Below are 25,233 nucleotides of genomic sequence, written 5' to 3'. Positions count from 1 at the left end.
TGCTGATGATGTACTACCGGATGAGCTAGGACCAGAGGTAGTTATAAATATTCATGATGACTTAGATGAAAGCAATGGAGAAATTCATTTGGAAGAGGAGGATGTTTGTAGGGTGGTGACGATGGCACAAGGAATCACCCATGTCCATGTCACGCCTGAGAAAGCCTAGTCCCCGAAGCAGTCGAGACTCTGTGAGAGTCCGGCCTTGGTGGTAAGATGGATAGTTGGGTGGTTCAGGTTTCGCCCTGATTGGATCATCAACCAGGCACAGTTCTTGGTTGACCTGTGAGACGAGTCCTTTCCCCCTTTGAGAGCTTCGTAGATTCACTTCCTCCGCTCTCTCCCTCTCCATCTTCCTCTCACAGCCGTTCTCCTTGCTTCTGAAGGCTTTCTCTTGTCACGGTCAGAGACCTCTCTTTTTCGAACAGTGTTACATCGTTACATCAAAATGGTCCGTACAAGTAGAAGAAACAGAGATCTCAGTCCAGAATTCACTCCAGTGCCTACGTCACCGTTAGAAGAAGAACAAACAACTTTCGAGATAGAAACAGAAGAAGAAGAACGATTGAGAATTGAAAGAGAAGATGCGCTAGAAGAGATAAGAAATAAGAAAGAATCAAGGAAGAAGAATAAATCATTACGAGTTCAAAATGAAAACGAAGATAATGATATGCTATTTGAAGATGATATAGTGTTTGAAGAAGAAAAACTAAGTAATTCTGAAGACTCGTCTTCCTCAATAGAGTTTGGGGAAAATGATAAGAGTTAGTTTTTCAACTTCAACCTTTAATCATTGATCATTATCACTCTGCTTTGTGAATTCTATCCTTTCGTGAATTCAACCTTTTGTGATTTATTCCGAAACGTTTGTATTGGTATGATATTATTGTTCAACCTTTCGTGATTTATTCCGAAACGTTTTATTCGTGATTTATTCCGATCATGCCTTTTGTGATTTATTCCGAAACGTTTTATTTGTGATCTATTCCGATCATGCTCAAGCCGATTCAAAAATCTTTGAGTTTTACCACTATGTGATATATTCCGAGTGTAACGTTTATGCATACTGTGATGTATTCCGGTTTTTCTTAATCATTTGATTATTGTCAATGAGGTTATACGAAAATATTATATGCATAGACTAATATAGATTTTTATTAAAATTTTAGAAACAGGTGTTTCAGTCGATGTAGCGAAAATGGCTTTGGCCATGGGTAACACAAAGATAGTCGAAAATTTCTTAAACTCATTAAGCAACAACTACGAAAACACCTCGAAACAATCAGACCCATTGAAGAACTACAAGAGTGGGCAAGTTTCGTCTTCTGAATTGAGAGCGTTCACACCGTACTGGGATAAACATTTAAAGAAATTAGACATGTACTTCAAATTGTCAATATTTAATGACAAGTGGATCGAATTAGACCAAATGGTAGATGGCAACAACACATCGTCAAAGAAGAAGGATAAACCCACTGGCCAACCAGCAAGGAGCGAGTGGTGGCTGACTTTCGCGGATTGGACAAGAGCGAAGACTCTGATGTTGAAGTATTTGATAGAAACGTACAAACATGTACCATTCGCGAAAGAGTGAGTGTAAAATTATTGCTCATAAAGATGATGATAATTGATTGACCTTTTCCAATTAGTTTGGAAAAACACTTCTTATATGTAGAACGTTTAAGTTTAAGGCACGGATGGGTGACGGCTTTTAGATATGATATAATGGTTCGTACTGATGTATTGTGCAATCGAATTGAGGGAGCCCCAGGGGATCCAAGTGTACAAAGAGAGAACTTTCTAGATGAGGCGAAAGCTAGAACAGAATTGTTGCAAGACGGTAGGATTACCCTTTTGGATAATCGTAAGTCTTGAATGGGTGTTTCAAAGAGAGTCATATCTAACTAGAGGGTCATATCTAACTTATGTTTCCTCAGCGTACGCAAAAGGAAATCCTAGAGAGAATTTTAGTCCGATAACGGGAAGAAGATATGCAAAGGACATTAACCATGATTCGACCAAGATAGAAAATTCAATAGATCATACCAACAATCATCTAGCGCCGCCGACCTTTGGCAGAAACAATTCCTTTCATGAAAATAACCACCAACATTCTTTCGATAGAAACAACTTCAGGAAAAACGATAACTATCAAAGTAACAACAGAAGAAATAATCGGGGTAGAAATTTGAGAAAGGAGCTGTCACCTGGACCTTATCAAAGGATTGATAGAAAAGAAATCATGAATAAAGGAAAACAAGTGGATAGGTCCAGTTTTAATAGAGTAGACGAAAACCCAAAACAGTCTACATCGAAAGATAAGATGTAAGTATTCTTCTTGTTGAATGCTGGATTTCTGTGTAGTTCAGGGTGTGATCTTTATCCATAATAGAGTGATGTGATTTATCTATGTAATAACATATTTGTTTTTTGTTGTAAAATGTATCCGTATGTAGTGAAATTATGAATGAAATTTCAATCAAACAGAATGGTTGGCCGTCGAATGTGAAATGCGTGATGAATGTTGAAGTCTGGAGGTCACAATTAACGAAGTATGGTTTGTTAGACAAATACGCATACTTGTTAGACGGATTTGTGAATGGATTTCACCAAGGAATACCTTATCATACGGTGAAAGACCTGAAATATTATTTTCCGCCTAATCACGATTCAGCAGTACATGCGAAGCAGAAAAGATAGAAAAGAATTTCGAGAAAGAAATTAATGCTGGAAGAATGTATGGCCCTTTTGAAAAGGAGGAAGTGTACAAAAGATTAGGATTTTTTCGTACAAGTCCTCTTGGTGCAGTTGAAAATGGTGATGGGTCCTTTAGACTGATAAACGATATGTCGTACCCGAAGTTCGACAAGCAGATACGATCAGTAAACTCTTACGTGAATAAGGAAGACTTCGAAACCACATGGGATGATTTCAAAGTAGTGGCTCTGTTTATAAAACGTCTAAAGGAAGATGTACTGATCGGGATTTTCGATTGGGAAGGTGCGTACAGGCAAATCCCAACGCACCCATCCCAATGGCCGTTTTTAGCAATCATGGATTTTAATGGACAAGTCTTGATAGATATCATGATAGCCTTCGGTGGAGTAGGCGGTTGTGGCTCGTTTGGAGGACCAGCAGATGGATGGAAAGACTTAATGAAAGCGATTTTTAAATTAGTAGAAGCTTTCAGATGGGTCGACGATAATTTGATGATAAAGTTAAAATCAGATAAAACAACAATTCTGGAAATCGTAGAGGCCAGTGAGCGTCTGGGAGTAAAAACAAACGTAACAAAATATTCTGAATTTGCAGAAGAGCAAAAATTCATCGGCTTCCATTGGAATTGTGTCAAGAAGACAGTACGGTTTCCAGACAAAAAGTTACAGAAGAGACGTCGTGAAGTAGATGAATTTTTAATTAGGACGACATGCACGAAGAAAGAGATGCAAAAATTTAATGGTAAGTTAAGCCACGTTACGCTAATTTTACCACAGCTTAAATGCTACCTAGTGGAAGGATTCGCCTTTGTCGCAGCCTGGAAATCGCCGGGTAGAAGAGTGATCCCTGATGATGTAAAAGAGGATGTTCGTTACTGGAAATCGTACTTGGAAAACTTGAACCCAACGAAGTTGATCCCAGACCACGTTGTAAAGAACGTGGGGTGGGTGGGTGACGCCTCGACAGATTTTGGCATCGGAATAATCATCGGAAGGTCTTGGGGACAATTCCAATGGTTGCCTGGTTGGGAGTATCCCTCAGGGCGGCCCAGGCGTACAATTGCCTGGGCCGAGACGGTGGCCGTGCGGTTAGGTTTGTTGATGCTGAAACGAAAAATGAACGAGTCAGTTGGCGTGGCAGGTTTTAAGTTTTCCTGCCTGACCAATAACACGACAACTGAAGGCGCTGCTTGGAATCGAAAATCTCGCGACTTCTGGGTGAATCAAGAGTGGCGAGTGTTGCAGGACCTACTAGTTGATTTGGACTGTGACATAAATCTGGTCAGGGTAACTTCAGCTGATAACAAAGCTGACAAGTTATCACGGGGCTTGGGACCATCAAAAGGGATGGACAATCTAATCTTGATAGAAATCCCACCTGACCTTTCGCAACTAATCAAACAAGTTGTTCCATCACCGTCAACCAATAATGTCCTCGGCAAAATCGACTTTATCCCAATCAGCTCCGGGAGTGTTTAGAAGATTGGATAGTGTTAGTACGGCCATCTTGGCACACGGTTGGGCTGCTTCGACTACGCGGCAGTACGCGGCCGCTGTAAACAAATATTTCAAGTTTATGAATACTTCGCTTTTTCCCTTCCCCATTTCCGCCAACGACGTATACCAATTTGTGTTGTGGTGTGGAGAAAACGAAAACAACGCTCGGGTTATCAGCAATACTACCAAAAGATACCTTACAGGCCTGCGTATGTGGCATACCCTACATAATGTTACCTTTCCGACGCTTGATATGAATAGACTGAGAATACTATTGACGGCGACTAAGCGCTGCGAAATCCCCACCACTAGACGCGTTAGGACTGGACTCACTCTGATGGATGTTGATTTGCTTATCACCCGGCTCCAAGGTTCTTCGCTCCCAAACGTAACGTTGCGAGCTATCATTCTAGTAGGATTTTGGGGTCTAGCTAGATTGGGGGAGTTGACAAAGCATGATGACCACCCCTTGATTTTTATTCGTCGATGTGATGTTGTGTTTTCGGCCGATTTCTCCTCAGCATCTCTATGCCTTCGATTGGCGAAGACTGCTGCTCTCGGAGAGCTACAATACATTCACCTGCGTCGCCAACCCAATCGTCTTGATCCTATTCAGGCTCTTCGGAATCTATTGCAAGCTTCAAACGGCAGCGACGACGATCCGTTATTCAGGGGTGTTTCTGTTTGCGAACCGATGACAAAAGGTTGCGTGTTGGCAGTTCTGAAACGTAATCAGACGAGCAGCGAAACGGTATGGACAGGTCATAGTCTGAGAATTGGCGGCGCATCCTTGATGGCGAATTTCGGTCGGTCAAAGTCTTCCCTGAAGAGGGTAGGTAGATGGCGCTCTACGGCTTATAAGTTGTACCTTCATCGTTACTCTCCTCATGTCCTTCGCCAGACTAAGTCGTTGGCTCGTTTGTTAAATCACTCTGCACGCAGAGATATTGTCTAGGTCATCACAGCTTTGTAATTTCATATTTGCTATTTTGTAGAAAATAGTTGTATGATCTTTTGGGTGTGTCTACGCGAGCTTGTCTCCATGAGAACGGGCGACGAGACCCTTCACAAGGCTCTCGGCTCATCAGATCCTTCACTCCCTGTAGATGGGTTCGAAGGGTCCCTTGCCCGCTCTCATGCACACAGCTCATCTGACGGCGACCTCTCTTGATATTCACAAGAGTGGCGCGTGCCATAGATGAGCGCTAGGTTTTCACCCGAAACCCGCCGCTCTCATTCTTAGAGATCTAAGAACAAGCGCGGCACAATAAACCTAGAGTGCGTGAGGATCTGGAGCTTAGCTCCAGTTTCACTCACGTGTCAGTCCTCCTTGGCTTGGAGGCCAAAGACATGGATTATGAGGCGCTCAATGTTTTTTCTGATTTGTCTGTTACCTGAATGTTAAACTATACATGTGAAATTCGAGTTGTTGAGAAAGTGTTGTTACCTGAATGATAAACTATACATGTGAAATTCGAGTTGTTGAGAAAGTGTAATTGGATTGTAGGAGATATCATGTACAGCCGGTAAAGGAATTCGTGGCAGTTTCTAGCCAAATTGTGTCGCAAGTGGATTTTACCCCCAAGTCCAAAACCTGAAATTATAAGGCATCGGACTCAAAACCTTATAGTTGATCATGCCAAACCGTCTCTGTCTTGGCTCATGACTGACGGTTTCTAAAAAGAACTGGGTCCGGCCGGGCCTTCCCTGGTCACTCAAGGTCCGACCTTGTAGCGGTCGTGTCAATTTTCTTCCCACCAGATTCTCTGGTTCTGGTTAGTCTTTACGTAAATCCATTCATTCTCACCTCTCACTTTCAATTCGACCTCCACCTCCAGTCAGCACATAGCAGCTGCTCCAGCCGGTAACACGACACTGCCCTCGACATCAACAACGGTCTCTGAATGACTTGACGGCTCTGACGTATGGAATTGTGTGACTCGATTCATCTCATAACACGCAAGGTTTGCATATCATCACAATATGATATCAGCCATTCATCTTCACCACAATGAAACCACACAATAATACGAAATAGACTTCGAGGTCCAGCTAGCACTATTCGATTTCTACTCAACTTTTTCAATTTCTCTTGGGCTTCAATTCAGAATTGAAAGTCTACGACAGTGCACGCAAGAACTTCATACCATCGTTTCCATCCAACCCATTCCAACAACATTGAGCTCAAACTCGATTCCAAATTCACAATAATCTCTTGGCACTTTCTAGATCGAAATTGACTCAATGGTTAGGACAAAACCATCTTGGTCGTCTTCATCATTGGCTTTGATTCAACTTTGATAGATCAATTCGATTCAAGTTTTTCATCCGCTTTGATTCTAAAACCAAGAAGATTACAAAGAATTCTGCAACCAGGTTTTTCACCCGCTTCGATTCAGGCATCATCATTGTGTCACAAGTTTGATTGCAAGGACCTCGGAACCAAACCAGTAGTTCAGCCCAAGAATTCTTTCAAGCCTATATTGCGAATACTACCCCCGTCTGTAAATCTATAAAGCCGACCCTTCATCTCAGTGTCCGGTTTTGATTCAAGCCACTTTCCACATCGGTCAATCCAAGATATACTTTCAACTTCTTAAATCGTCACCAAACACTTATTACTAGTCTAGTCAGCTTTTCCTCGGTTTTGCTTCTCATTAGTAGTCTAAACACCAGTCCATTGTCTGATTTCGTCTAACTTCTTTTTGCCTCTTCAGTCAGTCTAAAACACGTTCTAGCCAAACATAGTCAGTCTACTTTATATTTTATGCTTCATTTCCCCTTGATCTGATACCTGTCAAGCTTAATGTTGACTGTCTTATGATTTTGTTATATTTCCTGCAGAAATGTCTCAGACTCTTTCACCACCATCTAACGGCAACTCAAGCCAACCCCTATCAGGTCATGTTGACTCGTGTAAGTGGTCCCTTGTTCTGGTATCATGCAGCAATAGATCAAGACTGACCAGTTTCCTTCCAGTGTTTGAGCGTCCTTTATCCATATACGAGGGACCAGACGCGCTGGTTACTTTCTCCAAAGGTCCCTTATTCCGTGAGGGATCTGATTCCAGGATAGCTTTCGACAAAAAACACCAGGTCACGATTGCGGTGGTGTTTAAACTTCAGGCACACAATGCGTTGAAGGTTCCGGCCGCACTTCCGGGCAACGTGTCCAATGGACGTAGGTCCTCTGGCGTTCACAAGGCGCCTCTTGTCGATTCAAAGACCTTTAATAACGGTGAATCGATTGAGTTCGTGGCTTGCCTTTTTGGGAAGTCACTGAATGATTTGAAAAAGCTCTGTGCCCAGCTTTGTGACATCCATGCTCCCATGATGCAGCAGCTCCTCTTAAATAGCGATCTTTCTTCTTCTTTAATTTGGAAAGGTGTGGTTGGTCGCACCAAGTTGCTGCTTGATGGCCACAGAGCGTGGTTTGATTTTGTCGAGTTGCTTTCAAAGTCCAAGACCAAAAAAGGAACAGTCATGATCCTTCACGAGGACGAGACCACAAAGGCTCGAAAGAATGCTAGGGTTTGTAGTTTTTCTCTTTCTCATTCAATTCTTTATTTTCTTCTTTCCCATAGTTCTTTTGATATGCATCTCTGAACTATTGACTGATTGCTATCTGTTTGAATCTGTAACAGGTGAGTGCTGCACAGAAGCTGATTGCTACCGCTGCTGGTTCTGGCAGTCAAGATCCCGAGTTAAATGCCCAATTAGAAGTAAGTTCTTCCACATGTTCCTTGATTTCTCGCTTTTATCATTTCAATCTTTAATATGTATTCCCTATTTCAATCTCTAATGTGTATTCCCACAGGCATCCGAAAAGCGGGTCAAATTACATGAAACCACCGCTGCAATTTTAGATCAGCACAATCAGCAGGCAAACGGAGGCGATGGTGTCGTACTTGTAGCACCCTGGGACCCCAATTATCAATACCGTCTTACACTCCGTTGTGCCTTCGAATGGGCAAAAGCAATCGTAAGTTTCAATCCTTATGCTTTTCAACTTTGACAACGGCCAATACTCTTTTTTTTATGGGAAATGTTTAGGAGGCCAAGTTGGCTACGGTGTATATGGCACCTGACACTAGAGAATATCGCGCTGAGATGGCCAAATCTCGTGTGTTTCATCGGTCATTGAGCGTTCGTGACCGTGTCCAATTGCGTCTAGGTGCTTGTAGAGCTGCCAGGTCGAGTCGCTCATTCTTTGCAAAGGATACCAAGGAAACCACGAGTCCTTCTCCCTCTCGTGGCAAGGCCAAGTGCCTAGTCATATCCTCCTCTGAACCTGACAAACAAATCATTTCTGATTCTGAACCCAAATGTCAAGCCAATATGAGATACTCTGTCTCAAACAAGGAGAATAGTGAGTTTTGATTTTCGATTTCATTTTCCTTGACGTAATTTAGAATCTAAGTGATCTTTTCTTCCAAATTTGAACTGCAAATCTAGTTCGGTCCAAGTCTCAAGCCACGCCAAATGTGGCCGGAACTTCCAACATCCTGCCTATGTTGGACGATAAGCCCAATTTGCCCAGAACTCAATATGGTGAGTTTTCTTTCCCCCCCTTGCGATCTATCTTCATTGTTATTTATCTCTCATAATGTATTCCCATATGTTCAGTGAAAGGCCGATGCTTTGGCAATACGATCATATTAGATGATCAAGATTCCGATACGTCTGATGGTATTGGTGAAGAGGTGATGGCCTCTCATGAAGCTGCACTTGAGAACTTCCTCTTCACCTCTGGGGTACCGCCGGAAGATCTCGTCACCCGATTCGGGCTGGCTGAAGCCGGCGTTCAGACATGGTCCGATCTTATACCGTCCCTTCAAATGACCGAAGGGACTTTGACTTTTAGAGGTGTCAAGCGCGAAGTAGCTGAGCGTCTACTTGCGGCAGCCCAAGCTCGTCAGTCACGCAAGTCGAATAAAAATTGTATGTCTTTTTTGCAATTCATTACCACCTTTTTGTTCACCATTACTGAAGTTTCTTTCTCCGAACTTTGTTATCAACAGAGATTACCTTTTCCCTTTTTCTTATCTTTTGGCAAGGAGTTCGTTACAGATCAAATAGGTAGTTCTTTTTGACTAGCGTTCTCATCATCTTGTAATTGCTCAAGTTATCTCCAAACTTTGTGATCGACAGAAATTACATTTTCCCATTTTCTTATCTTTTGGCAAGGAGTTTGTTAAAGATCAAATTGGTAGTTCTTTTTGACTAGGATTCTCATCATCTTGTAATTGCTCAAGTTATCTTGTTACCCCCTATAAATTGTTTCTCACCAAATTTTTTTCTTCTGAATTTGGTATCTCCCCATAATGAAAAATTTATCTGTTTGCGCGCTACTCTGCATACCCAAGAGCCATCAGTCCAATGTGAAAAATTTGAATACCTGAAGTGAGAATATTTCATTGTCAAGATGAATAATAATAAGATTAATCTCACCTCACCAAAAGCGGGTTAGTCATGAGTGTATACTACTACACCATAACCGTGTTAAAGGTATACTGGTAAGTATTATTAACACCCTCCACAAGAAAGTTGGCTGTAAACTTGTATTAAAGAATCTTCTCAAAGGAAGGGCATTGATCACTATGATCACTAAACGGCTCATGCAAGCATTTCTTACATGATTACACTCTTTAGGTAGTCTGATTGAGATCATATCCAGGCTATTACGAGCCAATCCAAGGACAAATGGATTTCCAAACAAAACACAAAAACCAACAAAAAAGAAAAGGAAACAAGAACCAGATCCATCCTTGAAAATGAATTTGTAGATCAGAGAGTAGAAGTAGAAATCGATGACAATTGCAATCAAAGACAAAGTAGGAATCAATAACAATTGAAATGCGAGCTCTTACAAAAAATACATTTTGCAAGAGCTTAACCATCTCAAACGTGGTACTCAGCATGAGAACCGATAAACAGATCACTCAGAGTCTTACAAATAACCAAAACCTTGAAAAAGACCTTCCGAAAGATCTTCAGTCAACAGATTCATACAGGTCTCCCAAATAGCGGCCATTTCCTCGTTTTGATTCAAAGCATTTTGAAGTACTTGGGATCTTCTTAAGCGGGCCTTCAAAACCAAGAATGCTTTCTCTATCGGGTTGAGATCAGGGCTGTAAGCAGGAAGATAAAGCAGCCGAACCCCCCGAGCCTCACAAAGCTCAGCCACCCGTCCATTGTGATGGATAGGTGCGTTGTCCATTACCAACACACTATTCCGGGCTGGATAGGGATTCATAACTGGTAACTGCATTGATATGAATACCATGTTAGTATCATGAAAGCGAGGGATGAAAAAAGGACAAGATGATACAACTCACAAGATGATTTTCAAGAAAATCCTCAAAGTCGATCCTTGAGTAGCCACCAGCCTGAATCTTGCATGCGATCACTCCATCCAAGGAGATTGCAGGCAAGACCGACCAACGAGTGGCTCTTGTAGGCCTCTGGAGCCGATTGGTCCGCTGTCCGATAGGTGCATGGGCATATTCTCGATACAATCAACGCTTGGTGATTTCACTTTCATCTGAGTGACCAAAAGTGAAGGTCAGAAACAATGAAATCAAGATGAACAAGAAAGAAAAAAACATACCAGTGAAAACTAGACATCTACGGTTGATATCATGAACAGACTCTATGTAGGCACCTCGGGCTGCCATTGATTGATTTGGATGTATGGTACGGGCCTTCTTCCTGGTCCAGGCTAATCTATTACGTAAGTCTTTTGAGAGAGTCATATTTGAGACTCGGATTCCAAAAGTGTCCAGGATTTTTGCTTTAAGCTCGTTGAGGTAGAGGGTTGGATCAACATCCAGTGATTCGGTCAGAAATTGACGTTCAGCAGGCCCAAGCGAGGTTGGACCTCCTCGCTGCATATGATCCGACGGATTCGTCACTACTGCTCGTGTTGTCAGGTACAAATTATACCAACGCCGGACCGACGTGAGGGAAAGTTGAATTCCGAGCGAGTCCATGATCTCACGAAAGCGCATTCCTCGAATAATCATGTGAACCACCATCATCTTCACCTCGGGGCTGTGGATGGTAGGCATCTGCATAGAAAGACGGGAGAAATGGGAGTGAAGTGAGTAGGTGTAGACCAAGGTTGAAATCGTAATTGGAAAACTTACCAGGACGTAAAATAGAGAAATCGATATACCAAGAGAGGAATCGAGATATTTGCGCTGATGAAAAGTAGGGGATGATGGAAAAAGGGGGAGAGGGGGAAAGCGGAGGTAATGAATCTTCTACCCGGCCAATGTTGCAGCAGCATGTGCTTTCTTTGAACCCGAACGTCAAATCGGTGCTTCCATGGAAGCGCCAAGTCAGGAGACGTCAAAAGAGGTAGAGAGGTTCCTGTGACAGCTCACTCACGGTTAAAACGGAAGCTAATATTAAAAAAGATGATTTTTTCGAGATTTAACCCTTTTGGACAATATCCCTCGGTGACTCTTTGGGCTGGAAACTGCCACAAATTCCTTTACCGGCTGTAACATCTTTGCCTTCATCGTATGTGAAAATCAAAGTGAGCCAAATATACCTACTTGAACATTATCAGGCACTGCCAAGTTGTTAAGCTATCAGGTCTTGAAACAAAGCTCAATATGACTGTAGCTTAGCTGATAGCTCTGCAGCCGAGGTCTCACATCCATTTTCAAGATGGATACAGCTGATCTGGGTGCATGCTGAAGCCCATATGTAGGTACTACAACCCTAAGTCCTGGATTTAGAAGTACCAATATTGAAAACATATTTAATGAGACTCTAAGGTTTATCAAATTATGGTATAAACTTGATTCAAGTATTTCATTGATTGATATGTTCAAATTCCATTCAGAGCACCCCATTGCGCTTGGCAGGAAGGGTGTGTAGGGTTATATCTTCTACCACACATATCATATAATTATTATAATTATATATTATAAAAGTCCTTATAGAAGTGAAGAGAATGAGCGACTTTTTAAGCTATTTCAACCACAAAAGACAAACTTATTGAGAAGTGAATTATATGTGTAGTATGAAGGAATTGTGGTGGACAAGGAAACAGATCCATGGTTAAGGAGGAGGCCACACACACCATAAGGTAAACATGGTAGTATTTTCAAAAAGCCCACATATTAGCGGACAAAATGGTGTAGCTTTTAAGCACTTTGGACAAAAAGTGACAAAGATATTGAAGATCTGATCCATAGGGGTCAGAATAGGGAAAATGTGCAAATTGGTAGAGACATATGTAGTTATAACTTTTGTTGAGCATGGCGTAGAGCTGATTTGATAATATATTCAGACAGCCCTAGGATGAGCGGAAAAAATGAGCCACTTTTTAAGCAATTTGGACAGAAACTGAAAAAGTTATAAAAATTTCACTCCATCTTGCTCAAGTGCGTAACACAAGCAGTGACGTTGCTAGTCACACAACATGTGCACATTTTGAGTAAAATGGAGTGAATTTTTAATAACTTCTTCAGTTTTTGTCCAAATACCTTCTTGTATGGCTCATTTTTTCCACTTACTCTAGGCCTTTCAGAATATGTTATCATAACAGCTCTATGAAAATTGTGAAAAAAGATACATGTGCATTTTTATCTCATTTTCAGCACATTTTCCTCATTCTGACCCCCACGGACAAGATCTTTAATAACTTGGTCAATTTTTGTCCAAAACAGTTAAAAGTTGGACCATTTTGTCAGCTAATATGTGTGTTCTCTAAAAATACTACCATATAGAGCTTATCACATGTGTGGCACTGTCCATAACCATATTGGTCTGCTCTGTCCAGGATTTTTTGCTCATACTATGCATATAATTCAAAGTCCAATAACTTTTTCATTGTTGGGTCAAATAACTTAAAAATTGGCTCATTCTCTCTGCTACTATCGAAACTGTAATACTGCATCTTAACATTTACCTTATGACATGTGTGCACAAAGGTATAACCCCCTACACACCTCTCGTACCCGGCGTGCGGGGTGCGGGGTGCTCATGCTGTCTCACAAGGATACAATTCTTAATAACCACTCCAATTGTTTTGTACAATTGAAGTAAATGAGAGAAATATATCCGCCTATATCAAGTCCTTCTGAATCTACCACCACATCACATCCACAGCACATATGGAAATATACATGGCCTCTTTATATCTCATGTTGATTTGCCATCAAGACTCAAACTCGTAGCCAATGTTGAATAGATGCATGAGTTACATCATTCAAAGCTACAGCCACTGAATAACTCTTTAATACCATTATCAATTTAAATTATCAAATAACTGTTAATCAACATTGGCATATCTTTAATAGCACAACACAGATGCTGGCCACACTCAATGCTATGATCATCCCATCAAATTTCAAATCAGATCAACATACCAATAATTGAATGAGTGATTGTTTCTTTTTAGATCTGGTAATCCTTTATTGTGTCTTTAAACCCCACATAGTTGGGGCGCTCAAAGACTTGCGGGACTTCTACAGTTCACGTGGTAAAAGCAGAGGACATTCTCACTTTGTCTTATAGTCAATATTCATTCAAATTGATGAATGATTTCTTACCTGAAATATGTCAACTGAATCAATATTTATCACATAGTATGATAACATAGTATCATATTCACTTACATATTTCAGAACAGAAGGCCAAGCACAAGGTTTTTCCCGTATTAGTGGCCAAAGGTGTGCGTATAGCACACGTTATAACTTCTTCAATATTGTGTATTTTAATCAAAATTTGAGATAAAAGTCTGAATTGCGGCAATTGAATTGTAATTTGAGATAAAACTCAGAATGGCGCCAATTGAATTACAAGACGCGCCCCAAGCTCTAAAAAACTGGAGTAATGCACCCCACCACCACCACATACAACAGCATACAACAAGCCTCACCAACTTTATTATCAATCCTACGTGCCGGTAATCAAGAAACACATCAGGATTTCACCGGATTTGATTTACAGATGGAAGACTCAAGGCAAGGTCAGATTATAGACCAGCAATCACTTATGGCAGCCTTACAACAACAAGCCCCTCTTGAACATCAGCGGTATTCAGAACAAAGCTATGAAGATTTATTTCATAGACCTTTTCAAAGACCTACTACTCAAGCTGATATCAATCAAATCAATCGTGTTCAAGAGGCTCAGCGTGGAATTAATGATTTCTTTCAAGATCATCAAGTTCCACAACCTCCAATGATCGATAATCGGCCAAGTCTAAATCAACACAATCAAAACAATCAGCTTCAACAAACTCACAGCTTACCAAACGCAAGTATAAATCAACATACTCACCTTCAACTAGGTCAAAGCCTACCAAATCAATTTGATTCAACTTTAAACATCTACAAAAATCATCAAATCTCGGTTCCGGAACCTCAACGGGCATCAGCACCAATTCATATAGACTCTTCCCTACTTCCGCACTTGGAATCTCAACCTTTGGGTTTGAGAAATTCAACAACATCCAATTCGAGAGGAATCTCTACCGTGTCCCAGCCAGCAGGAAAGAAATCTTCACAAACAAAGAAATCTGCATCTCGATCAAAGAGTTCATCACAAAACAAAGCTAACAAAGATGCTAACCGTGAAGACGAAGTTGCTAAAAGCAACAAAGCGCTCTTGGATGAGTTTCTAACACCAGCCCAACGTCTACCCGATAATATCTCTCTTCCAGCTGAACTTACTGTAACTGAATTGTATGCGTTGGATGCCTCGCAGCTTAGGACGCTTGCTGACCAGCATACTCGCGGTCGAGGTCATGGGGCTCCATCATTACAGAAGAGACAAATTCTAAGGGATTTTCACAACTCGACCGAGAAGCTCCTTGCCATCTTGTGCATCCACCTTGGAATATCACAAGACGTGGCCTCAAACGAGATGTGAGGTGCTCTTCATCCTACTATTAAGTCTGTTAGATTAAACTTCTGACGTCTATCTTTCTTTCTTGAAGTGGAAAATGTGCATCCTTTAGGGCTTCAAGAAACTATGACTATTTCATAAAATCTAAGGCAGTCTCAGATATCTATCGACAAAGTGAGTACAGCTCAATTCACAATCTTAATACTGACTTCGGACTGAAAGCCAAGTTCTTGTTATGGATAGATGGAGGTCCTCTTAATCCTGTCTCGAGGGAACTAGTACGTCAACTATGGGCGAGTTACACAAAAGACACAAGGACCGCCAGATCCCCCCTCAACGTCGAGGGGGGTCAGAGTCTCGCAGTTGCATCCAGCCTGCATTGCAATCATGTTCCATCTGAGCAGCTCAGATATGCATTGCTCCACGGGCTTAGCACCATAAGTATCAATGAACACCCCTGCATGTTCAGCCATTCCTCTAGAATTTAGGGAACATAGGGCTATTGAGAGGTTAAAGACTGAGTCTCGGTTGCTGAGACGCGGAAATTTCACAGCAAATCCAAAACAGTATGGATGTGACATGGCACTTAAAGAAAATTATCAAGGCCTATCAAGGCCCTTCTTTAAGAGCTCCACTTTGAAAACTCCTTTAGCACCAGAGTCACCTAATCAACACGGTGAAAGATGTCAGGCTAGGGACACTGAACATAATTGACCCAAAAACCAGTCTTTGAAAATGGTCGATCTGCATGGAGGTCGCGCCTTTTTGGCGCTTTCCGCGCGACTCCCTCATGAACCTGACATCATGTCAATCTTAATCCATTTCCCCCCACTATTTCATAGCAATTGCTAATCTAATTTATATCACGTTGAAATAAGTTCAAAAGAGATGTATTACAAAACATTCAAATTTCATTAATCTAAAACAAAATCCTTGTACTTCTTAATTTCTTTACTGCAACTTAATGTTCATACTATTTTCTTAAACTCCAGCTTTAGCTCCAAATGCTCTAATACCACCCAATCCACCAGTCTCACAAAGCTTCTTAGCTGCTCCATCTACACCTGATAAAGCACACATGGTTTCTAATCTAGTTGGTTCTTGTAAGGCAGACTATAAAAAAAGTCACAAAACAGAATCTCAATTAATACATATCAGAATAGATTGATTTCGAAGCGAGAGAAATTCAATCCTACCTCTTCAGATGAAGGAGGTAAAGGAGGTAAACCTTGTTGAACCCGAACCTCATTCTCAGCTTTCCTTTTGAAAATTACACTTCCAAGTTTAGCTCGATCTCTAGCCAATTGACGAGACTGAAAACTAAGAGTACTAAGAGCCATATTATGAACCTCAATTGAATTCATGACCGTTAAAAGTGTATCTAACATTGAAGTAGGTGAATCCGAATGTTGAGAAAAGGGTAAACTTAATGGAGAGAATGAAGGTAAATGATTTGATAATAATTCAGATCGATTAGATTCAGTAGTTGTTCCCCATTGGTTCGTACTAACGATCAAACTTTGAATCGATTCTGATGTAGGTGAGATGAAAGTGGCTGAGAATGCAGTTAATAATGCTGAAGATTGAATTGTTAGAGGGATTTCTTGTAAGATCTTAGAGACTGTAAGTTTATGATCTGCAAGAGTAATCAGATCAAGTCGAACTTCCAAGATTAATCAATCCAACTCTTAAATTCAAATTGAATCTTATGTACTTACTTTTGTGAATTGATTTTCCATTCTGATAAGCTTCAACAACGTTTTGAGAAAGACGATAAGCTTTTAAATTAACCGTGCCGTGGCCGAACTAGCTAAATCATAAACGATAGCTAATTCTTTACCAGCCAAAACTTTTGATTTAACAGATGATTTTGATGTAGGTGTAGTAGAAGTCGAGCCGATTTGAATTGAAATGAAAGTTTCAATAAAACCAGGTGTAGCTAAATGCTGAGAATTGATTGTAGAACAACAAAACCATACTATATTTGCATCTGCACCTAAAGCCGATAAATTTGGTAAGATTGAAGAAGCATATCTAGAAGCTAATTTCCAACCAACCAAAACCAAAACCAAAACATTGATCAGGTTTCAATTAGATTCTTATGACGAGTTTTTCTTGTGTCACTTACCCATCTTAGTACCTTTAGTTTCATCTCCTTCAGTTGTATCTCTCATAAGACACCCAGAAGGTAATGGAAATGCATCACTTATATTTAAAATACCAGAAGTATCTGAACCTAAAAGTTGACCCGAAGCAATTTGATTTGAACCTGTAAACATAGATTCTCTTGCATGTTTAATTAGGTATCTTCATCACAGCCTTTTTGTTTGTATACCCAAAAAGCAAAGATAAAAAAATCCAGTCAATTATCATTTCATTTTGTTTAAAATTTGAATTAGAAAGTAAAGATAACTTACAAGACCAACTAATTTAACATTCTCAACTGGAACACTGACTATGGCTTGCTATCATGATAGCTGCTGCTGTTAAGGGTTATGATGTCATTTTTGGACAAAGTCAAATGGGGTTGTTGGTGTTGTTGTTCTGATTGGGTAAGTTGGTATTTTTCAAGTCCCTCGATTGGGAGCGCTTACATACATACAAAAAGGTCTTGACTCCTTGAAAGTTGAGAGACAAAATGTCTTGCATGTGACAAAGACTAAATACTACGTATGGGTTCATGGAGGTAAGTTGACAGTTTCCCGCGTGAAATATCAAAGTGCAGTTGCCCACATAGACTCATCCAGTTTGCTGAGCGGAATCTATGTTGAATGAGAAGTTCAGCCCAAGCTGAGAGCTCAAAGATACCCAAGCTCGCTGATCATGAGATTGTTGACTAAGGACTGGCTAAGGCTAGGACACACAAAGGCAGATGAGATTAGACACTTTTTGGACACAATTGCAAGGCTATCAACCCCCCTGGACGTCCAGGCGGAATCTGACGGTCCTTGTGAGAAGAGCAAGATCAGTTTCGCAAAGCTGGCGAGGCATGTGATATTGGTGATATTGAAGCAGAGGTCAATATTGACAATATCGACAACATCGACAACATCGATGGGGTTAATCCAGATGAAATACCCGACAATCGTCCAACTCACAAAGGCTTACTTAAGATTATCCGAGGATCAAACGATGAGGAGACCCGCAAGAATGGCTTCCGCACCAAAAGCCGTGACCTGGCGCATTCCAAAATCAAATGCGATGAGTTTGTGGCTAGCTTTATCCAGAAGGTAAGTACATATTCCTATTCATTCTTTTCATCTTTTTGTGTGACACTGATCAACTAACGGTCAACTGCGTGGCTCTTAGGCAAACAATATGTCTCGAATTCATCCGGCTCAATTCACTATCACAGCTGTCTCAACCCACCTTTCTAAGCACTGCTTTCAATATATGTCGACCACACCTGGCTTATGGGATTGGGTGGATTATGACATTCATTCGTCTCCAACTCGTGAAAGCACTACTTCAAGGATGCAAGCTTTTTTGACCGGTAAGACAGTTGCAGGCCTTGCGCGTCCTAAGCAAGCAAGTAAGTGCTTGTTACTCAATCTTCTGCTCAATCACAATTAATGTCAAATTTTCAAATTATTTCAGATGGCTCAAGGGTCGAATTAGAGAAGTTGAAGGCCAACTTGAACCAGATCATTCGTAAGTACATGGTTTTATTACTGCCTGTGCAGTTGCTGACACGACTTTTGTTTTCAGGAGAAGCTACAAAAGCTTCAAACAAGCCTCAAGATATCTGGACTTGGTCAAATTGCGAAGCTCGCCTTGCCGAACAAGGTCTCAAGTTGCAATACGAACCATCCGATCCTGTGTACAAGATTTGGATTACTAATCCAAATTCCGCCGTCACTGAAGAGAAAGCTCGACTGGTCAATAAAGATCTTGTCACTCACCCGGTATTGCTCACCCCAATTCCAGGCTTTGTATTCAAGTACAAGTTCGGCAAGAATAACAAGCGAAAACGGGATGCCGTTCTCAAAGAGGAGGATGAAGAGCGGCTTGGGGATGTTAATGATAACACAAATGAATCGAACATCATCTAATTGAGCTTCCCCTGTCCATTCTTGTGTCACATCAGTTTAGCAATCTATGGTACAATTCTTTTTGTTCAAACTAGTACCTCAAATCGTTGTTTCCAAAGATGTGTTTCTTTTGAACTTGAAATTAGTCGTATGTAATCCACCGGTGATGCAATCCGTAACCGATCTAAAAACAAATCGAAGGAGCAATTCATCAGAACCATTCACATTTCAGACAAAGTGAGATGCCGTGTGGTTGTCACTTTCACGTAACGAAGTTTTTGTTTATCTTTGATTTGGATTCAAAACTCATTCAGATCATTTTTGCTTTTGCAGCACAAAAACAATCAGATCGACAGCTTATTTCATTGTAACTTGTACATAACGCTGAGAAGTTTCCATCCACACTTTTGATCGACACATAAAGTCGTGCAACTCTGCTATCTGTTTTTGCCTGTCTGACTCCAAAGTAGACCATCAGAATCTGTAGAGGTTGGCTTGATAAAGAAACCCCTTATGTAAATTGGCTGTTCTTTGTTGAACCTCAAGATACTCTTTAAGAACTATAAGATGTCCTTTCCTTGGCGGCGTGTTCCCCCAAATACATTTTCTTTTGTTTCGACAGACTTCATTTTAGATAGATACATTTCAACAACACGATTTATACATACATTCTTTGAACTTGATGATTTGATGGTGAGATGTGAGAAATTTATTGAGATTTTGTGAAAGTGTGAGCGAAGTTTGCTGAGAAGTTTGCTGAGCAAGAACAAGGCCGAAGCTAGGCCGATTGGTGACAGGCCCATATGAGCAGTTATCGGGTACAAACCCGATGTTACATGCGGTGCTGACCTGTAGGGGGTCTTAAGCAGGATTTGGCTAAGTTGCGGTGGTGAATTTCAAAAAAATTTCTCCGGAGGACTTGTTTGAGGTCGGGTTTAACAAGTCGTCTCTGAGCGCGGCTGTTAACAGGGGAACTCCACTAGTATTCGTTCTCCTTGTCCCCTTCAATTCGACTACTAGTGGAGCAATACAGGGTTCCGTGGTGTTGTCTTGGCACAATGGCAATCTCTGAACTAATTACACCATCTTGATTGTCTTCTAGTGTCAATAGTAACGTCTCACCCCTCTGACCAATACCCGAACTGCTCCAAAACGCAATGAAAATAAACCCAATTTCATTGCGCTGCGGAGTCGGCGCTATGGCTCACTCCCCTATGGCATTGCTACTTTTGAGGTAAAAAAACTTACAAAGTATCGAAGCAAAGAATTTGCTTTTTGTCCAATATATAGCGCATTGGTCAGGTTGGAGTCAGAAGGCAAGAAACTTAATTGTGTATGTATTCCATATCATGTATGATAATGTGTCTTTAAAACATAAAAGAGAATCGGGAAAAGTTATGAGACGTTGGGGAAAAAAAAGTATAAAACCAAAACCAAACGTTTTTGTAGAGTGAGAAAAAGATAACAGTAAAAGAGAACAGTATCTATTGGGGTTTCTTAGACTTTGCCATAGCTTCAACATGGGCTTGAAGCGCTCGGGCAGCTTCTTCAAATACTCCAACAGGAACCATTCCCTCCTTCAACCACGCTTGGGAGCCAACAAGGCGCTCCATAGTTTTGGGTAACATACTACCTCTTGATGGGGTACACACATCGTCCGCGGCTGAAAATGTCCGCTTGCATGCACATGAAGTAGCCAAAATCAATAAGTAATCATGGGCAAGCTCTGCTAGGATAGGGAAATGACTTTTGTGTTCCTGTAGATGAGATCCAATGTTAGTCAGGACTGAAAGAAAGAAAATGAGGAAGAAGAATTAACATACCTTCCACCATTGTAGAGGAGTTTGGTCTCTTCCGATTGGATATTTACCTTGTAAATATTTGTCGATCTCTGAAGTTGAAGTCAGAGTTGGCCCTTTGTCTGATGTTCCAAAAACATCAAATTCGTCGGCATTGGCAGTCTCATTGTCATCCTCAGGTGGTGGAGTTGGTTCGTGGATCTTCTTTTTGTCCACAACGGAGTTGAATGCGTTCTCAATAATCAGCTGTGATGAGACTTCATGATCGGAATAGTCAAGGTTGAAGAATTTGCCTCGGAAGCGCGGGTTGAGTATCGTGGCGAAGACTATGGCATCAGAGTTGGCAGCCTCTTCTCGGTAATCGGTCAGCCACTTGATCATTACCTCGATGGCGTGATCAAGACTTGCAAAGATGGATGCTTTGGCTTGGTGTTGCTTGAGTTTGTTAATGACCCGCTTATATTCAGCCAAGAGGATGCAGCCAGTAGGCCCATCACCCTCTACTCAAGCGGTTGCATCAACAAAAGTCTACATGATAGAGGTGAAATTAGTATTGACAATAATAAAAAATGAGAGATAAAGGAAATGAACAAACCTTGAGAACTTTGTTCACCAACTCAACGGCATGCCACTCTGAAGCCAATATCGTGACACCTTTGAAAAAATAGGCCTTTTGGTCTGCCGCAATCATCGAGTTGATAACCTAGAAAGAGAATGGAGAGTAAGAAAAAATAAAGCAAGATATATAAAAGAATGAGAAAATATAATATATAAGATTGAACTCACCTCCTGTGCCTCACATGCCAGCTTGCGACTTTCATAGTGACTATTCCAACATGTCTTGCAAGGCCTTTTCAACATGTGCCCCTTGTATCCCAAACAAATGGCACATGTCTTGAAGTCATTTCGACGGGCGGCGCTGCTCGCAATCTGACCTGAGACAGTGTCCACCTGCAAACACGATGGAATATTAGTTTTCATGAAAACAATAACCAAACAAGTTTGCAAAGACTGACCTTGTGAAGCGCCACTGCAACTACGTCATGTTCATCTAAAAGGTACTCTTCCTCTTCTCCATCTTGATGACTATCTTCATCATCGACACGGTCCGGTTGCTCAGGTAATCCATGGTCATCCTCGGATTTGGTATCAGAATCATGAAAGTCGACACAATCTTCGCCATCGTTGATCTCCAGACCTGGGATAGGAAGAGATATCCCATGAGGTATAGATGGCTTGGAACCACCTACCTTCTGACCGAGGGCTTTGAGTCCGTGCCCCACAACAAGATTTAGTTTATGAGCGTAACATCACACGTGATGAGTTCGGCTCTGCCAGTGTACCGGATCATCAGCGGCTGCAAACATTGCCTTGAGTTCGGAGGCCATCGTGGTGTTATTTCCTCCACTGTCGGTTGTCTGCGCTAAGAGGTAATCAAGATTTAAAAATAGGTAAGCAATTGATTGAGTGAAAAGAATATAAAGATCAAGAAGAAAACAAAAGATTACTTATCTTTTTATGAAGTCCATCTCGGACTAAGAACCGACCAATTGGTCTGGCAAGCAAAACCCCAAAATGACGCCATCCCACCATCTTGAGGGTGAGATGGGTCGATTTATATTCCCAATCATCACTGATATAATTTGCTGTTGCCCCGACGAAGGCATAGCAATTCCCTTTTGTTGTCCAAACATCGTGAATCAAACAAAACTTCCCTTTGTTTTGCTATCATAAGTTTGATGAAACAGGATCAGCTCGTGTTAGTCATATTATATAAGATGGAATGATCTACTTACCTTAAGAGTATTGATGGCCTTTTGATGTAAGGACACATGGAGTTGGACAGACTGCTTGGTGGCCCAAGCAGTTGATTGAATAACCGCACTACAATTGACGGAATAGAAAGCGGCACGCAAAGCCGGGTCGTGCAATCATATCCATGGGAGCGCATGCCGTACAATCCAGATCACAAGGATCATATTCAATAAATCAACAGAAAATACGGGTCCACTAAGGAAGGCGTCCAAGATCGATTTCTTCTTCTTTTTGAGTTCCATCTGTTCATGGTAGGATGGTGGGAGCTTGAAACCAGCTCGAATCGCTTTATGGCACATGGTACACACAGGTCGTTTCTCGTTGCCATCGCGGTGACCCCATAAATTCCAGTAGGAAGAGTTGTGACGCAAGAACGACTGCTTGCACCAATGACACTTGTAACTTCGACCCTAGATAATCGCATCAGATCAAGGAACAAGTCAGGGTACAGTTTTGAAAGATTGAACACAAGAAAGAAGGCTTACCACTGGAGGTTCATAGAACTTGAGAAGTTCCTGCACACAAGCACTTTGAACCTCCATATATCCTGGTCCATTGTTGGTCCCGACTATCTTGATATCAGAGCCTTGAGACAAGTCAACATTGCGAGGTACCTTGTAGACCTATATGAAAAGGATCAGAGGTGAGTACGTTCGTAAGAAGGACATATGAAGTGATCAAAAGACTTACACTGTCTTTTGACTTCTTCTTTGGTCAGGGTGAGGCTGAGTTACCTCTAGAGCTTCCGGATGGTGATCGGGCTCGCTTGCTGGTTGATGAGCGAGCCTAAAAAGCAAACCATGCGGTCAGTCAAATGATTTCGTATCATCATACTGAGAAGGAAGCTACTTACTTTTCCTTGGCCATTAGGTTTGTATGTGAATGTGCCTTTGCTACCTTTCTTTTGTTTTATAACAGGTGGTCGAGGTGATGCGGACCGATCAAGAAGAGTACCAGGCGAACCGAGGTTGCCCTCTGAGCTGGAAGGCAGGATGATTGTGGTACGCAAGTCGTTAGGAGTCGCCACAAAGCCCGGCTGCAATCGAGCAGGGCTGGGTGGTCTGAGCGTTCTAGAACTGGTGACACTTGGAACTTGAAGTCCAGCGCTTTTGGACGACGTTTGAGATTGGGAAGTTGATTTGGTGATGGCCATCGAGACGGGATTTAGAATGATATTGAATCGAAAAAGGTATCAGTCAGTGAGAGTTCTTTATGATTTGAGTGGGAAGGTCGAAAGGAACTTACCAGAATATCATCAATATATAGAGTATTTGGAACTCGGGTGGACCACAGGCAGGCCCTCGAACCCTCATCCAGGGGTTGTGTTCCATCTGTGGTGGGGAGGTGATGAATCCAGGATCAATTGAACACATGATCCTGGGAACGGTGGCGTGAGGCATCGAATCAGATTGAAATGGAACTAGTGAGTGAAGGGGTGGAGTGAGTCTGAGCCCTCCATCCATGGTCTGTATATACCTGCGCTATATATCAGATAACCCGGGCTCCCTGCGGATTTCGTTGTGGTCGCTCCGCTACCAATAAACCCGGGTGTTGGCTTCGGTGCGCGGGCCCCGCTAGCAAGTGCGGACCTCCTAGCGGGTCCAAAAATCGCGCCAAAACCGCTCCAATTCCGCTATTTGGAGCGGAGCGGTTCGGGTATTGCTCTGACACACCAAACAATCCGGCAGGTGTCACCTTTCCTTCAAAATGCAACCAGCAAGCATGTGGACCAACCAATCCCTCCCCTATTTTCCTGATTGGGCCAACCTGTGGTTGGATAGCTTTGATGACTTTGGTATGGTGAGGTGATTTCAACTTTGATCTTGTGAAGTCTTTTCCATTGACACACTCTTTCTGTGTAATCCATTATTTGTTCTCCTACTTCTTCCTTACTTTGCAGGAATACCCTATGTCTTCCTGTTCTGATCACAATGGAGAAAGTCCAACCCCTGCCTCACCTCTCCAATCCCCTTCTTCTCAACTACCAATGCAACCAACTCCCTGTCAAAGTGCCCAATCTACCCGTCCCCACTCTGCCATCTGTCTTCAATTGTAATCCCTCCAACTGATTCTTGGAAGGCTGTTCAAAGCAAATCCCAAGCCAAGTGCAAAGTCCAGGCTCCCAAGAAGGCTTCCAAGCATTCTCAAGTAGACTTTGAGGGTGAGTCAGACATAACAACTCTCAACCAGGGTAATTGCTCAAAGAAATCAGAGGCCAAGGCAGCTAGCTCACCAGCCACTACCTTAAGAGCCACCACCTCAAAATCAAAAGCCACCACCTCAAAATCAAGATCCACTACCACAAGTCAAGTCAACAATACTAAGGTAAGTATTGAAATTGCTCATCAATAGGACAACAAGGTACCATTAATGACTATTGAATATCATGGTATTATTGTGCACAACAGTCTCAGAGCTTGCCTTGCTCTTCAAAGCAAAAAAATTGAGGTCAACTTGACCCAATACTCCAATGACAAACATTCCAAAGTCCAACAAGTGGCTAAGA

General features: G+C 41.7%; 3 protein-coding genes across 3 annotated transcripts; 2 read left to right on the top strand and 1 right to left on the bottom strand.

The window, feature by feature from the left end:
* Window positions 1-14,065: 14,065 nt before the first annotated feature.
* MELLADRAFT_66343 (uncharacterized protein) lies at window positions 14,066-15,106 on the top strand (the record flags this gene model as incomplete). Its single annotated transcript, XM_007414368.1, has 1 exon — window positions 14,066-15,106. One exon carries the CDS (start codon window positions 14,066-14,068, stop codon window positions 15,104-15,106), a length of 1,041 nt encoding a protein of 346 aa, XP_007414430.1.
* Window positions 15,107-16,063: 957 nt separating this feature from the next.
* MELLADRAFT_91375 (uncharacterized protein) lies at window positions 16,064-17,361 on the bottom strand (the record flags this gene model as incomplete). Its single annotated transcript, XM_007414231.1, has 5 exons — window positions 16,064-16,195; window positions 16,279-16,695; window positions 16,801-16,822; window positions 16,874-17,123; window positions 17,211-17,361. The coding sequence occupies 5 exons, from the start codon at window positions 17,359-17,361 to the stop codon at window positions 16,064-16,066; spliced, it is 972 nt and encodes a 323-aa protein (XP_007414293.1).
* A 1,039-nt stretch (window positions 17,362-18,400) lies between these two features.
* Window positions 18,401-19,134, top strand: MELLADRAFT_91374 (uncharacterized protein; the record flags this gene model as incomplete). Its single annotated transcript, XM_007414369.1, has 3 exons — window positions 18,401-18,614; window positions 18,680-18,733; window positions 18,791-19,134. 3 exons carry the CDS (start codon window positions 18,401-18,403, stop codon window positions 19,132-19,134), a joined length of 612 nt encoding a protein of 203 aa, XP_007414431.1.
* Between the last annotated feature and the right edge of the window lie 6,099 nt (window positions 19,135-25,233).

Source organism: Melampsora larici-populina (genome assembly GCF_000204055.1).
Source record: "Melampsora larici-populina 98AG31 unplaced genomic scaffold MELLAscaffold_42, whole genome shotgun sequence".
In the NCBI taxonomy this organism is placed as follows: domain Eukaryota; kingdom Fungi; phylum Basidiomycota; class Pucciniomycetes; order Pucciniales; family Melampsoraceae; genus Melampsora; species Melampsora laricis-populina.
Note: the sequence above shows the minus strand (reverse complement) of the source record. Positions and strands in the feature narration are given on the sequence as shown.